The 16,292-nt window shown below is 38.8% G+C and overlaps 1 protein-coding gene across 1 annotated transcript in view; it reads left to right on the top strand.

Moving 5' to 3' along the window:
- PHF20L1 (PHD finger protein 20 like 1) overlaps window positions 1-16,292 on the top strand; it is a 79,264-nt gene extending 62,972 nt beyond the window's left edge. The window contains exons 15-21 of the mRNA XM_023514946.1: window positions 960-1,124; window positions 4,644-4,825; window positions 6,077-6,176; window positions 7,578-7,773; window positions 11,322-11,685; window positions 12,855-13,017; window positions 14,456-16,292. Coding sequence (XP_023370714.1) covers window positions 960-1,124; window positions 4,644-4,825; window positions 6,077-6,176; window positions 7,578-7,773; window positions 11,322-11,685; window positions 12,855-13,017; window positions 14,456-14,598 — 1,313 coding nt within the window. The 3' untranslated portion in view covers window positions 14,599-16,292. The remainder of the gene's footprint in view (window positions 1-959; window positions 1,125-4,643; window positions 4,826-6,076; window positions 6,177-7,577; window positions 7,774-11,321; window positions 11,686-12,854; window positions 13,018-14,455) is intronic.

Here is a 16,292-nt window from a genome sequence, read left to right as displayed (position 1 = left end):
TGTCTGCCTTGTCCTCCCAGTCTGAGCTACCAGCCTTTCCTGCCTGGACTGCTGCTGTAGCCTCTGAACTGTCTCCCTGCCTCTGTGTCTGCCTTCTCTCACGCCATCCTTCATTCCACAACTTGGTGATCCTTCAGAAATAGGGTTGAACTTGGTCACATCCTTCTCCTCTGTACCACAGTTGAGTGGCTTGATTACATGAGAATGAAACTTAAAAATAAGAAAAACTTTAAACGGAGTTGGCTCCTGGCGCTGTAGCCTCATTTCTTATCTATCTTACCATGCTCCAAGCACAGGCTTAGAGGTGCCAAATGCGCCATGCCTTCTTCTGCCTTAGAAACCTCCTGTGGGCCTCGCAGCCCACCTTTCCCTGTTTTCTTTCCCGTCACCACACCCCACCCTCTGGTGAGCAGCATATGGCCTTTCCCCTTGTAGACAAGTGTAGAACTCATTTCAAGTGGAGGAGAACAGAACTTTGACAATTTCTTCTAGAACCAGTTAATTTCTTTCAGAGGTCTTTTGTTTGAAGGGCTTAGTGGTCAGATTATCACTATGCTAATCAGTGGGCTAGACATCAAGAGAACCTCTTTATAAACTGTAAAAGTAGGTTAATTTTCATCTTGCACATCTTACTGTAGGCATAGTTGTGATTATAATGAAAAACAGTCTAGAGATAATCCTTTTTCAGTTTTGGACTGCTTCACAAGAGCCTACTGATACTGGTTAGAACCTGGTATCCCTACTGTGTTTATACTATCTGGTTTATATTTATTTCCTAAGTTCTTGTTTAACCCAATTTATCAGATACGTAATAATCCAGCTGTTCACGGATGAGAAGAGAAAGTGGCGGCATGATTATCTCATGTGTCCTGAAACATGGCTTTCTCTTTATTTTTATAGTGATCATTCCTAATTACCTGATACTTTATTAATATTTCTTTATGTATTTTATGTTGCAGACTATTCAGACTATGAAGACAGTTCCCTAGAATTTTTGGAAAGGTGCTCTTCTCCACTAACTCGATCTTCCGGGAGTTCTCTGGCTTCAAGAAGCATGTTTACAGAAAAAACTACAGCCTATCAGTACCCCAGGGCAATTCTGTCTGTTGATCTTAGTGGTGAAAGTATGTGGATTCCTAAATGTAGAATTGAGATTAAAATGTACTTTGTTGAGTGTCTGTTTAAGCAGGACACACAATTTAAAAAGTTGTTACATAAACTAGTATGAAAAGTCTGTGTTAGAAATTTGAGCTACTTTTTAATATATGCAAAGTAAAATTGGCTTTGTATTTCTTAGCAGAAGAGATGGTGGTAAGGAAGCTAAATATTAGTGTCTACTATGTACTGATCTATTGTAAGTTTTAACATGTATTTTTGTATTATTCACTACGAACCTAGATGTTATTATTTACACTTTATAGACAAACAGAGACTTAATAGGTTATATAACTTTATGGGCTAGTGTTAGAATTAAAACTCTTAACCAAGGTCTATCTTAACTCTAAAGGTAAAGCTTTTCACTTAAATAGTTCTCATAGTCTTAAAATTGCTCTTTGAATTTCTCATCCCAGGCACATCTGTAAACCAGAGGTCTGGGAATGGGGTCAGATGAGTCAAGAACTAAGCACCCTTAGGCAGGCGGAAGGTGATGTCAGGGTGAAAATTGCTCAGGAGCTGGAGTCTGAAGTCTTCCTGCAGAGCCAGGCCTGCCAGTGGAAGGCACTGAAGACTCTTTCGTTCCTTCCAAAATTATCAGCAGTAGGAAGAGAGAGTCTCCCAGCTCTAGGCTTTGAGGACAGCAGCATGAGAGCAGAGAGAGTTCCAGCACAGGAGGTGCCAGAGCCGAGGGACGATGGATGGGGTGGGAGCCGTGTGAGTGAGCACATTTCCTGTCTGTCCCTTTCTTTCCACGCACCCTGCATGGTGGGCACTAGGTGAAGTGTTTTCTTTTGCACTGTTATACCCACTCTCTTCCTGGCCTAGCTTCCCCCTTCTCTGGCTTACTATGGGGAAAGCATGTTTTCCCTTTAACCATGAACTACATACACAACACTTGTGAGATGTAGTTTTTAAAAAGGTGTGAGAGAGGGATTAAGGAAAAGTCATTGTTTCTCTTTTTCAGCAAACACAAGCTCCTCTTTTCCCCTGCCCAGTGGGTGGTTCTTAACCCTAGGAGTGCCTTACAGTTATTGCTATGGGGCTTGTAAGTTATACTGATCCTGGGTCCTACCACAAAGCATAATTACATAAAATCCTCATAAGATACAGTTTCTGGGTGATTCTGTGTGGCAGCAGGTATTGAAAGTCACATAGGAATACCCGTACTGTGGGCCATCAAGATCTGAAGACCGTCTGCTGAGAGAGATGGAGCACGGGGGTTTATATCCAGGCTGGTAGTGGTGTTGGAACAGTAGCAGTTGTGCACCATCAGTTCTGCCTTGTCTCTTATACAGTCCAGCACTGAGCCAGGAGAAGGGAAGGGGTTGTGAACAAGGGCAGAGGGCTTAGGCCTAGAGGTTCATACATGTTAGAGCCACCTGGAGAGCAAGTTAAAACACATTTCTGGGCCTCACCCTCAGAATTTCTGATTTCTAAGAAGTTCCCAGGTGATAATTATGCTGCTGGTCTTGGAACCATACTTTAAAAAAACTGTCCCAGGAAGTAACAAGGGTAGTTCAGGGAGCAGCAGTTCTTGGTTGGAACCATTGTCCAGGTATCTATGCATAAAAGAAACTTTTGTTTACTTTTCTAATATAACTATCAATCCAGTGACCCATATCCTCAACTTTCAAAACTCAGCCAAGCATATCTTTAATTCTTGAAAGTTCGCTAATCAAAATGGATTTTCTGGTAAAAATAATAAATTTGCATGTTAACACCATAAAATGTGGGGATTTTGGCCATGCAACTATGTGTGAGATGAACAGGAATTCCTTTCAGTGATATAGTTTATAACAAATTCATTATTAACTTTGTTACGATTGCCATTTATTTAATGCCGAATATATGCTAGCTATATGCTACAGCAGTATTTGAAACTGTCCATGTTCTACTCTTTCTGAAACATGAATTTGTATTCAGGAAAACCTAAGAGAAAATACTAATTTCAGATTTAAGCTTAGCAAGATTATGAGTGGATGAAATTTTCTTCTATAATTTTTAAGAAACTAGTTATGTTGTTAATACTAGATTTTCTATACCTAATTGATTTATTTCTTGTTCCATGAATATTTTCAACTATTTCTCTATCATTATTTCATTTCTACTGAACTTAATTACTCCCATATGTTCTGTGACCAACCCTAAAGAAAAGAAAACATTGACTTTAATAAATCAAAACCAAAATAAGATTAGAAACTGATTAGAAAGCCGCACAAAATATTTAAAATATAAATAACTTGAACTTTTAGTTTAAATCTACCCAACTTCTATCTGGTCTGATTAAATCTGAAAAGGAAAATTCTCCTCTATTGACTTCCTCTTCCACAAACAGTCTGGAGTGGCTCCTACACGTGTCAACCTCATTCTAAACACTGGGGATGTAGCAGTCAGCAATGCCAAGGGCTTGTGCTCGTGGGTCCTGACATTCTAGGAAGGGGAGGTAGATAGAAGCAGGTCAGGGCTGGTGAGGTGGCCAGGTGGCACCTCTGTCCTTGGCTCGGCTCCCTTCTTGGCCTCCACATAGGGACCTTGCAGCATTGCTGTGGTCTTCCACCATGTGTCCGCGATGACTCAGTTTTCCTAACATTTCTCCATCCAAACTACTGCAAAACCTTTCTTTCTTTTTGTCATAAATATTCCTTTATGTTTATTTCAGTTTTTTTTCCCAACAGGCTGAACAAAATGGTAGGCTTTGCGTTGACTCTGTTATAAACACAAAGCTAAAATCTGGGATTAAAGCAAGTTGCATGGAGCAATCATCCATATCCAGTTTCTAGAATATGCTTAATTTTTAAATATTTTTATCAAGATGAAGTTAATATATTTAAAAAACTTCTTATGGAACTCCTTGTCCCAGTTTAAGAAATACTGGTGAAGGGGTTGAGAACACAGGCTTGAGACTCAGGCAGTGCTGGCCCTTAGTGCCTTACCATTCCCTGGCTGTGTTCCTCCAGCAAGTCCTGTCTTACACTGAAGGTTCTCACGATGGCACCTGGCACCTGGCGCACATCAAGTGCCGTGGTAGTTGATGCTACTGATACACTTACTATTAATAATAGTATTACTGGTGTCAGACTCTAGGCAAACTTCTTAATCTCGCTGAGGTTATTTATATTTGTTATTATACAAATAATAAAACACATAAAACAATCTAGAGTTTTAATGAGGATCAAAAGGGGTAAAGTTTGTGAACATATATGAAAACTATGTAGGGTTAACTTACACTATTAACCTCAGCCATAACTTTTGTAAGCATGAAGACCAGGGGATTCTCTGAGTGTACGTTAAACTGTACAGCAGTCATGATTAAGCTTCAAAAATCACTTGTTTCTTTGTCCCTAGACAAGTACAGTGTTCTACTCCCATTTGTTCACCCCCCTTTTAAGTGGTTAATAGTTTATAATCACTTCCTTAGCTCCTTTCCTTCTTAAAAATGCCATAAAAATGGAAAAACTGTGCTGAGTATACCTTTTGTATTCTAGATTTATCAGATGTGGAATTCCTCGATGATTCTTCAACAGAGAGTTTGCTTCTGAGTGGGGATGAGTACAATCAGGACTTTGATTCAACCAATTTTGAGGAATCTCAGGATGAGGATGACGCTCTTAATGAAATTGTGCGGTGTATTTGTGAAATGGATGAGGAAAATGGCTTCATGATTCAGGTAATTGGCCCTCCCCCCTCCCCAGCCCCAACCCTTATGGTGTGAATTATTTCAGGTGCTCAGCAAGTACGTAAGTGTTTTCTTTTTACCAACCATCTTTCTGGAGATAGAGGTGTCTAATTTACTGTTGTGTTTACAATACTGATACTAATGATTAGATGTCCTCATCAAGTGAAGTAGACAGTGTTCTTATTTTAGAGTTGTTCTCACTTAACTAAGGAGTTCAGTTTGAGGCCTTTAAGCTGGAACACCTGTAAGAGTGATGAGCGTGGCCAGGCCTTCTCGTTGAAGGGTAGGCCACAGCAACTATTCTCTTGCTGGTCTGCATCCAGGTTGCTTAATAATCCACAATATATAGTCACCTTTTGCTGTACAGAAACTAAAACACAAAAGTCTCTAGTGCTTTCAAAGAAGAAAGGAAAACTTTGTTGCAGGGGGGTTAACAGCCTGTCCCTGAAGGAAGGATAGCTTTGAGAAGAAGGAAACATAACCTATATTGTCTGATAACATATGAAAGATTTGGAGATTCTAGTTACAAGAATGAAGAAAATGTGATCTCCTTTTTCTCTCCTCCTTTTTAGTGGTTTTCTGAAACAAGGGAACTACGAATTTATAGCTTCACCTCACAAGTACTTTAAAATGTCATTGCTGTAAGCACTGCTACAAACTTCCTTTTTTCCCTTAATTTCTGCATTTTAATCAGCTTCTTTTTAGAGTTTTAAGAATATGATTACCTAAAAACCAATGGGAAATAAAGGGAGGGAAATTATGACTTTTTAAAGATTGACGTAATTGATCAAAGCACATTTTTTTTTTCGTAGAGTCCCAAGTCTCACTTTGTCGCCCTTGGTAGAGGGCCATGTTGTCAAGGCTCACAGCAATCTCCAGCTCCTGGGGCTTAGGCAATTCTTAGGACACAGGCGCCTGCCACAACACCTGGCTTTTTTTTGGTTGCAGTTTGGCTGGGGTCGGGTTTGAACCCGCCACCCTTGGTATATAGGGCTCGCGCCCTACTCATTGAGCCACAGGCACCGCTCTCAAAGCACATTTTAATAGGTGCAAAAAAAGAAAGTTCTTGAAATAGTTGGTGATTTGAAAAACAAAGTTCATCTCAAAGCAAGACTTGCTTTTGTGTATTGACTAAGAATTGAACTGGTAGTGCGGTGAAAAACCCAGCCTGCTAGTTCAGGAGAAGAGCATGTGTGTGTCTGGTGCATGACAGTGACTCAGGTGCTGCCCTGTCTCCTGCAGTGTGAAGAGTGCCTGTGCTGGCAGCACAGCGTGTGCATGGGGCTGCTGGAGGAGAGCATTCCAGAGCAGTACATCTGCTACGTGTGCCGCGACCCGCCCGGTGAGCCTCCCTGCAGGATACATCGTGCAGAACACCTCTGCCCAGAGTCCTCCCTAACGTCGGTGGTGGGCTCTTGGAAATTGCAGCTTTAAGCAAACTATATCACCCGCTACATTGTTTTGCTTGAAGTCCCAGTTTCCAAAAACCTATCGATGACGTTAAATGAGCACTTACTATACTTTGTGGTCATTTAGACTCTGCTTCCATATTACAATTTTAATATATTTTTTTCACTGTTATAGTTTAATTTTCCATATTAATTACAGGCAAATACATTAGCATAAATTTATTAATAAAATTACTGCCTTACTGAAGAGGAAAAGGTATGGTTTTTTCCCCCAGGAGAAGAATTTGTCTCTGCTCTATCTGCTCCTGTGTATCAATGTCCAGCTAGGCTGCTTTGTGGCAGTTTGAGCAGCTCCACAAACTGAACTTGCACTCCTCCTGACCTGGTGGGGCAGCATACTCAGCTCCCAGCAGATGGGGTCTTAGATCACCACCTGCAATCCCTGTAATACCAAGGCCATGGCAAACTGAGATGAAACCTGTGCCTTTCATGCTTTCTGCATAGTGCCATCCTCTATGCCAGAGGGTCTTCAACTGGGCCGTTCTCCATAGTGAATATAATTTTAGCAGGAAATAACCAGATATTCTCAAAAGGCAAGTGAATTTGTCCCATGTCTATTGAAATAAAGGAAAGAAAAAAGTCACAGTAAGAAGCCAGAGAGTTCTTCAGCCTGTGTGAATGTAGACATGTGTTACTCACTCATTGAGCAACATTTATTAGATGCCTTCCTTTTGCTAAACATTAGTGAGATGGTTGATTTAAACCGTGCCTTCAGCTATCTCCTAGTATAGTAGGGGACACAGATACATAAGCACTGATTGTTATAGGATCTAGTTCATGTTTACTTTGAGAATATAAGATTACCTAGGATTCTGTGAAATCACAGACATGGTGGTCTGTGTTCACTCATCTAGAACTCTTTGTTTCAGCTAGTTCAAAACAAAGGTTAGAAATAGATGAACCTCTGTCTGTAATTTTTTATTACAAAATGTCTACAGGGTTTGAATTCTCCATCATACAAATAAATTTTATCCATCCCTTGAGCCTTTTTAGAGGACCTGTGACTGCTACATAAAAACTGAAAGCAGCACACTCAGGGTTCCCTTTGCAAGCACCATGTGCCGTTGACCACATCCTTGGTGGGTGGGAACACCGAAGGGACCAAGGAACTCCGTCTGCACCGGCCCCTCACAATGCTGCCTTACCCCTCTTTCAGATCTGCTTCTAGGGCTTGAGAGCTTGGCTTGCTTGGTGAGTTACATGGTAGGGTAGCAGGGAGGAGAAAGCAGAGTATGTGGGAACCTTGGTGACTTTAATGTCCACTTCATCTGCAGGTCAGAGGTGGAGTGCAAAGTACCGTTACGATAAGGATTGGTTGAACAATGGAACAATGTATGGGTTATCATTTTTAAAAGAAAATTATTCTCATCTCAATGCCAAAAAGATAGTTTCCACACACCACCTGCTTGCTGATGTCTATGGTGTTACGGAAGTACTGCACGGGTTACAGCTGAAGATTGGAATCCTGAAGTAAGTGCGGGGGGCAGAGGAGCGGCAGGCTTCAGTGCACAGTTCATGAAAACCAAAATTCTTGGCCCTTGGAAGGTCCCAAGCAGCAGTTTGGGAAGAGAGAACTTTTGGAGAAAGTTTCACTTTTAAAAATGAGAAAAGATTTATAATGTTTTGGATGACTAGCTGCTTCCTGCAGCCTTATAGCCTTAGAGTGGCTAAACATGGTGAAGGGTGGGTGAGACGTCGGATGTTTCAGCTGGTGTTAGTCCCTGTCCCACTGTTCTGTGTGTTCATGATGTGCACAGAATTCAGTGCCTGTGCCACGGTGCGCCCCAGACTATGTGCTCTCCTCAGGAGTACTGTCAGGATGAAATAGATTCTAGGAGGGCTTATGTATTTTTTGATGACCTTAAGATTGATTTAGAAGCATGAAAGGAGTTGAAAATCAGGGAATCCTCCTCTCTGCTCTATACCATAAATATGTTTTAGCCACCCCATACAATTTTCACTTTAAAAAGTGAGCCTCCCTAAATAACAGAAGAGAACATTCTTGAGGTCCTTGTTTCAGTGCTTCCTAAAGCCAAACTGTAATGTTTTTAAGGAACAAACAAAAAAACTCCCTATTTTGTACTATATAAAAATAGAATTCACTGGCTTGTCACAGGATTTTTTCATTTGGACGATTTGCCTCACCTAGAAACTTGCCCCTTTCCTCCTTCCATTCCCACCCCTGGGTCTCCCACATCCTGTTCATTGTAATCTCTGAACACTGTTCTGTCCACTCCTCTCCCTTCTCACTGGCACTATCTCAGCCAGGTAGTCCCGTTCATGTGAGCAGATGTCGCACCTTTCACTTCTCTGTGGCTCCAGCTGGGTCCTTTTTCAGTTCATCCTTTGAACTGCTGCCAGCGTGATCTTAGTGTGAGCTCATTTCCTTTCAGTAAGGTGTCACAGTGTCTGCCTGGTGCCCAGTGGACAGAGTCTGAGCCCTGTGACACATTCTGTCTACCATTTTGCTGCCACATCTTCCCTCTCCTAAGTATTTTTATCTCCAGATGTTTCGGCTGTACCAAATCATAATCCCTGGATGAAGTAGTGTTTTCTTTCTTTCTTTTTTTTTTTTTTTGTGACAGAGCCTCAAGCTGTCCCCTTGGGTAGAGTGCCATGGCATCACAGCTCACAGCAACCTCCAACTCCTGGGCCCAAGCGAGTCTCCTGCCTCAGCCTCCCAAGTAGCTGGGACTACAGGTGCCCACCACAACGCCTGGCCATTTTTTTGGTTGCAGCCATCATTGTTGTTTGGCGGGCCCAGGCTGGGGATTCGAACCCACCACCTTAGGGGTATGTGGCTGGCACCTTAGCCGCTTGAGCCACAGGTGCCGAGCCTAAAGTAGTGTTTTCATAGCTCCAGAATAATCTCTGCCATAGTCCCCCTAGCAGATCCTTTCATGATTATCTGCTCAACGAGGCTGGACTGTGCCCTTCTTGGCAAACTCCTGCATGCTGGTGTCAGACACTTCGGTATACTTATTTTTTTTATGTCTGTCTCCCCTTACTAAGCCATGGGCTCCTTTAAGTAGGACTTGTTCCTCTCCCTAATTGGTAGTTAGGGTTAAGTACTCAGTACTCAGTAACTATTAGTTAAATAAAATTTACTTCAGTTGTATGTCATAAAACTGAACGTGTATTTCTTTATAAAAAGGCCATGTAAATGCTAAGAGTTGAGGGAGAGTCTAGTTTATTAGACCTTTTATTCAAACCTATTTCCTTCTTGGTATCAATTTGAGTTGATCTACATCATAATTTTGCCAGGGATTTTAATTGGACCATTTCTGCCTTATATGCCTACAGGCCCTCTTTCTGTTAATATTTTTAATATTATTTGCTATTATTTACCATTTATTACAAGTCTACTAATGCCCCAAATTGAAACTTTTGTGTGATATTTCATTTAATCTTTACATAAGCCTGGAAAATAAATCTTATTTAGATGGGTAGGCAAAGACAGCAGGTTTGTGACTTAGCCAGGCTGCTCAGGGACACGGTAGCCCCTTGGACTGTAGGGCTGCTAATAAGCCTGCTGTCTTTATTTTTTTTTCCTTTTATTCATGTACACATAGATCATGAATAACACATTTATGCATTTGTGGGGTACAATGTGTTGATTTTTTTTAATTAAATCATAGCTGTGTACATTAATGCATCAAACTGGTTAACATAGCCTTCATGTCGTTTTCTTAGTTATTGTGTTAAGACATTTATATTCTGCATTTACAAAGATTCACACATACCCTTGTAATGTGTTGATTTTTTTAAGCCTATTGTCTTTCCACTGTGCTTTTTATTGATCCAGAATTTTAGTATTTTCTGGTTATTAAATTATTAGAGATTCAAAAGATAAAATTCATAATTTAAAAAACAATACTTTGCTTTTATCAGGGGAACGTTTAACTCCTAGTGTTTATCTAATTTGGAAATTATTACTTTGCAAATATTGAGTTTTTTGGGAGATTTATGTCTCCCAAATGTCATCGTTTTCACTTCAGCTCTGACTGGATTTCTGTTTTATTTATTGCAGAATTTTAATTACTAACTATGCAGTGTCATGCTCACAGGGGTGGTGAGGATGGGGTAAATGGTCATCGTCATAGACCATTGGTGGGCAGTGCCTCTCAAAATAAAAATATGCATATCCAGCAATTCCATGTCTAGAAATTTATCTGCCTGAAATATTCTGACTCATATCAAAGGCACACATCTATCAGTGGGAAATTGGCTAGCTAGCACATTAGTACTATTCATCTAGTAGAATAAAAGTAAGGGAAATCTGTAGATACTGATGTGGCATGACGCCCGTAGTGTGCAATGTATGAAAAAGGCAGATTATATGAGTACCAATTTTGTAAAAATAGAAAGCATATGCTTAACCATTTAAAAAGTAATTGTATGTCTATAGAAAATATCTGGAAGATTATACCTCATTTATGATTGTCATGAGGTAGGAGATTTTTGTTATATGTACATTTATAGTCAGGATTTTTTTTTAACCATTCTTTGAATAAAGGTTTTAAAATATGCTCACATAAAGTAAAACTCAGTGGAAATCAAGTAGGTGGAGGGGGGAGGAAGGGTTGGGTAAATTCATATCTAACTGTGAGAAACTCAAGTTACACACAGCACACATATTCTGGGTGAAGGGCACGCAGAACTTTGAGTTAAAATGTGCAAAAGCAAATTATGTAACCAAAATGTGTATACCCCATAATATTCTGAAATTAATAAAAGAAAAAGTTTCTCATATTGTACCATGAAAAATCAGTAGAAAAGGAATGTATATATATCAAACGATGATATAAACTATCAGCATAATTAAATTCATTATTGATTTTTCTGGATTTTTTTTTAATTAAAAAATTCAAGCTTTAGATGAAATCCTGGAATGAATTAACCTAAAATATACCTTTGCTTTTGTGTTGAGCCCTTGAATGCCTCCTCCTCCTTATTGTGGTTTCAACTTAATTAATTTCCCCTCCTCTGAACTGCTGTTTTTCTAACTTTGTTTTAAGGAATAAATATCATCCTGACCTTCATCTCTGGGCTTGTTCTGGAAAGCGAAAAGACCAAGATCAAATAATAGCTGGGGTAGAGAAAAAAGTAACAGTGCAAGACACAGTTAATTTAGAAGAAAAGAAGCACATACAGAACAACCATAAAGAGCCACCTCGTTTGCCTCTAAAAATGGAGGGAACTTATATCACAAGTGAGCACAGCTATCAAAAGCCACAGAGTTTTGGTCAGGACTGCAAATCTCATGTAGACCCTGGGAGCTCAGATGATGATGATGTTAGTAGTTTTGAAGAAGAGCAAGAATTCCAAATGGGAGAGAAAAATCGTTTACAATACTCAGTAAAACGTGGAATGCCTGAAAAGGTAAAAGTGGTTCATTTGTGCTTGAAAAATATGATAGAAAAACAAAAATTTTATAAAATAAAAGATACCAGATTCCCAGGTTTTACTTATATGTATAGACTTATATTTCCACATTCAGCTTGTTAAGGTAAAAAAAATTTTTTTTTTTGTTTTCTCCACAGAAAAACACTGGTCATTTGAAAATTTTATTATCCCCTAATTAAGAATTTTAGTAATTCCACAATGTAACCTAATAAGCACTTAACTGTCCCCCAAATCTTATGAACCACAGTGGGTTCCCAATGAAAGTGTGTGTGTGTGAGAACGTGAAAGTACAGATGGGTGTGATAATTTATCTTCCCTTGTTATATGTATTAGATAAAAGGTGGCAATCTGTCTTCTGTCAGTTTTAGTATATTTGTAAGCACGTAGTGATCCCATTATGCAATGCAGTAAGCTGACTTCTTCCATATCCACGTGTATTAAATACCTGTGAACTTCCTGTTCACTGGCATTATCAGAGATGTGCCTTCATGTTGCCTGATTTCAGTTAGTAAAGCCACTTTAAAATTAGTTTTATTTGTTTTTCTTGGCTATTAAGTAATTACTGTGAATAAGGATTTTGTTAAATTAAAATCCTCCTTGGGAAATGAGTTACTCTGGCCAATCTAAGTTCAGAGTGTGTGTGTGTGTGTGTGTGTGTGTGTGTAGTAGTTTGCTCTTTTAAAGTTTTTAACAGATTTGTTTTGCCTTTTCCTCAGCTCATGGATTTAACTGCAAAGTAAAGACCAGTCTTTAGTTGGACTTTCACTGGTCTTTGACAACTTTCTTGATTTTTTTCATTATTACTTTGTCCTCACTCCACTTGTGTCACCAGCTGAGATTAGTTAAGGAAGTGGCCTTATCAATTAGATGGGCATTTTAGTTACAGGATAGAATTAGTGGCTTCGTTGTAGCACATTTTACTAAAGGCTTCTTCCCTGTGTAGCACTCTGCTTGGCAGAGTGAACAGGTGCAGTGGGCACATCTGTTCTTAAGGCCCAACCGGGGGCAGCTGATCGGCAGCTATATCCCAGGAGTCAGACTGGGTTTTACCAGTCATTGTGGGTGACAAGGTGTTAAAGGTGTCTTTCCTTTATGACGTTGCATTTCATCCATTTCTTTATTTTTCCAATTGTCGTTTGGAGAAGAATCCAGCTGAAGGGAATACAGTATTTGTTTATAATGATAAAAAGGGCACCGAAGACCCAGGAGACTCACATCTTCAGTGGCAGCTCAATCTCCTCACACACATAGAAAATGTGCAGAATGAAGTTACCAGCAGGATGGACCTAATAGAAAAAGAAGTTGATGGTAATTTAAATAAGAACTCGGATTCATTTACTATAGTATGTTGATTGTTATTATGAAGAAGTTATTTAAATATTTTTATATCGTGGAGTGAAAACTACAGACGTTCTCCACGTTGCTGTTGCTTTCTCTTTTTCCATTGTATTTTATATATACAGGATCTGTTCTCCTCAAAACAATATGACTGCGTATGACTGGCTTTCTGTTTGTTCGTTTCTTTTGGAGGTATTTATTAAGTGCTGCCTGTCTGCCACATTCAAGTTAGAGCACTTACCAGTTTATTGAACTATGTTTTCTTTGGGAATCAGCAAAAGAAGAGTAAGCATATTTAAAATATGAGGGGAAAAACAGTTTGAATATTTGTTTTTACTTTGGTTAGTACTTGTTGAATGAAATTAATAAAAAAAAACGTTTATAAGGTTAAGTAGATAAACTTAAAGCTTGCATATACATTTTCCATTGGTTTTCTCTTTATAAATTTTATCATCACACAGGAGCCCTGAAGAGTAAGCAGGAAAGATAATATCCCTGTCTTATAGTTGAGAGACTGGAGTAACTCCGTCCCGTTTCCTTACCCAGTGCTCTTCCTGTGCTTTCTCATCCTTGTTCCCCCTGACCTTGTGGATTGTATTCTGTGTCCCACAGGCCTTTTTTTCTTTTTTTTAGTTTTGTAAAAGCATGTGTTACCTCTCCACCATATCAAGTTAGAGGACCTACTGTTCTTTTTTTCCCCCAAGAAAAGAAGATGAGAAATGGAAACCTACTTCAGAAGCATCTTCCATTTAGTTATGAGTTAACTGCAGAGTTTAATGTTTTAAATAGATTTTTGAAGAATAGAAAATGTAACTGGGTACTATCCCATATTATAGGAGTAGATTTCCAAAGAAAACATCAATAAAAAAGCGTAGCAGGTAATTTATTGCCTTCTGACCAAAATTGTAATATACTTACATGTTTTTAAAGAAACAATGATAAAATAGTAGAATTGAAAAGGTAGAATGCTGACACATTGCTACTTCCTTTCCTTTGTTAAAAATATTTCTGGATTTTAAAAAAATGAGTATAGAGTAGGTTAAGTTTTGTTTAAAATGAAGTAGAGATGATTTAAATCTAAATTAATAGAAACCTTAAACAGGCACAGGGAACTGTTGTTTCTGTTCCAGAAGAGAGTAAAAGGAGGATTCAGCATGAAGCTAACGTGTATATATGTATGTGTATATATATAGGAAAAATGACGTTAAATGCCAGATAAAGAGGAATTAGAACTTGATGGGGAGGGAGTACCGGATGGTGAACCGCTCAGAAGTGGCTTGAGTACATCGGCTTTCTAAAAACAGAAAAGTGGACTCTTTTTCTGCATCGCTGTTCCAACTTCTAGTTGTGCCATTTTTTGTTTGCCAGTTGCCATTTAAATTTGTTTTCTTCTCTTTTTTTTTTTTAGTTCTGGAAAGCTGGCTTGATTTCACAGGAGAGTTGGAGCCACCAGATCCTCTTGCAAGACTGCCCCAACTTAAACGCCACATAAAACAACTCTTGATCGACATGGGCAAAGTACAACAGATAGCAACTCTTTGCTCTGTATGACGACCGTGAACCTTTAATGAAAAGAATGTAGCTTCCTTCAGTCGAATCATTTTTATTATTCACATGACTGCTAAGTGGATAATTAGAAAGCTTAGTAATGTCTGGTCATTTACTGATTTGTGACATCAGTAGGATGGCACCTTGGAAAGGAGACAAAGAACAACTTTATCAGAGAGGCTAGTATTTTTGAAAAGTTTATGAGCAAGTGGCAGATGATACTGTGTTATATGCCAAGGATCAATGTAATAGAATAGAATCCATACTAAGGGCATTGAATTGGCAGAAGTTTTGAATAGTTGCTTACATGAAGCTTAAGATACCTATAGAGAGAAATATGGTGTATTTATATAGTTTTTAGTAGAAAGATCCATGTTTCTAAACCAGCATTTGGCCAAAAACAAAATTGTTAAGGGAATTTAAATTCTGGAGCATTCTACAGGGTCCAACTGCGTGGAAATTTAGGGTACTTAAACTTTTATAGGATCATGAGCTGTTTCTAGAGTGATGAATGTCCTTAATCGGAAAACTGACAGTAGAAGTCTCACTTCTGGGCAAAACAGCTGTGGAATTCTGACTTCATTCTGAATGTATTTAAAAACAAACACCAAATGATTGGAATATATTGCAGGCATTATTAATCTCCTTAAACTGGCTTGCAGAAAGGTCTGATGTGCCAAATGACGATACTGCTCGAAAGAGAGTTTTAACTATTACTGGAGTCCTCCCGCTCCAAGTTTTACATAATGCCATCAGTCCGGGTAGAACCTGTATGTCACGACAGGTGCCACACAGATCTCATGTATAGCCCAATGGCAGTATTCAGGCTTCAACGCACAGTTTGATCCTGAGTCTGCTTGATGTTTGCCTTCAGAAAAAAAAGTGTAAATAACCTCAGCTGGGATGAGGAGTGACAAAAATATCAAAATAATTGTGGCTATGGATTTTTTTAACTGCTAGTAGTGAAATACTGGAGAAGCTTCATTTCTGAAGATGAATTTTATTTTTAAAAAATATGCGCACTCAAAACTTTTAGCTTTGATCACAAATGGACAAATTTCTGAAACCAAAGGCAACTAAGTTGCTGTACTAGCTCTTGCCGGCTTTTGAGCCTAGGTCTTACTGTCTGTCAGTGCCCATGTGAGTGCTGTGCGCCCCCGTGCTGCCCATGCAGGTGTGCGTCAGTGTGTATGCTTGTTGGAGACAAACACTCAACGTACATATGTACATAATCTACACATATTTATATTACACGTATCTAGTTTTATTACTATAGTCTATACGAATTGATGGTTAACATGAAATGTTACCTTTTAACAGACTGTTTTTAAAAATTAAAAATGTATGTACAGGTTTTGAAATTTTTTTTAAAAGGGGGAAAAGGACTGTTAGGAGGAGGCTATTTGATGACATATAACACTTGAATATTTTATGCCTCATTCTGTTTATCAGTTCTAGTGGTCTGTATAAATGCATTTGAGAACTGATAGACAGTTAACTTGAATTTATCTTTGATAAGAATACATGCCACTGTACATTCAGATATTATTTAAATTTGCAAACACATTGTTCTATCTGTAAGGGTACTGTATGTAAAACTCCTTATTAAAACTATTTCACATATCCTAAAATTTCAGCTTGCCTTTTTGCGGCCTTATATTTTGATGTAAAAATTAAAAGAATGTTCAAAACAGTCA

The sequence above is a fragment of the Otolemur garnettii genome, unplaced genomic scaffold (genome assembly GCF_000181295.1).
Source record: "Otolemur garnettii isolate 467f Iridium unplaced genomic scaffold, OtoGar3 scaffold00062, whole genome shotgun sequence".
In the NCBI taxonomy this organism is placed as follows: domain Eukaryota; kingdom Metazoa; phylum Chordata; class Mammalia; order Primates; family Galagidae; genus Otolemur; species Otolemur garnettii.
This window is presented reverse-complemented; position numbering and strand designations above follow the sequence as displayed.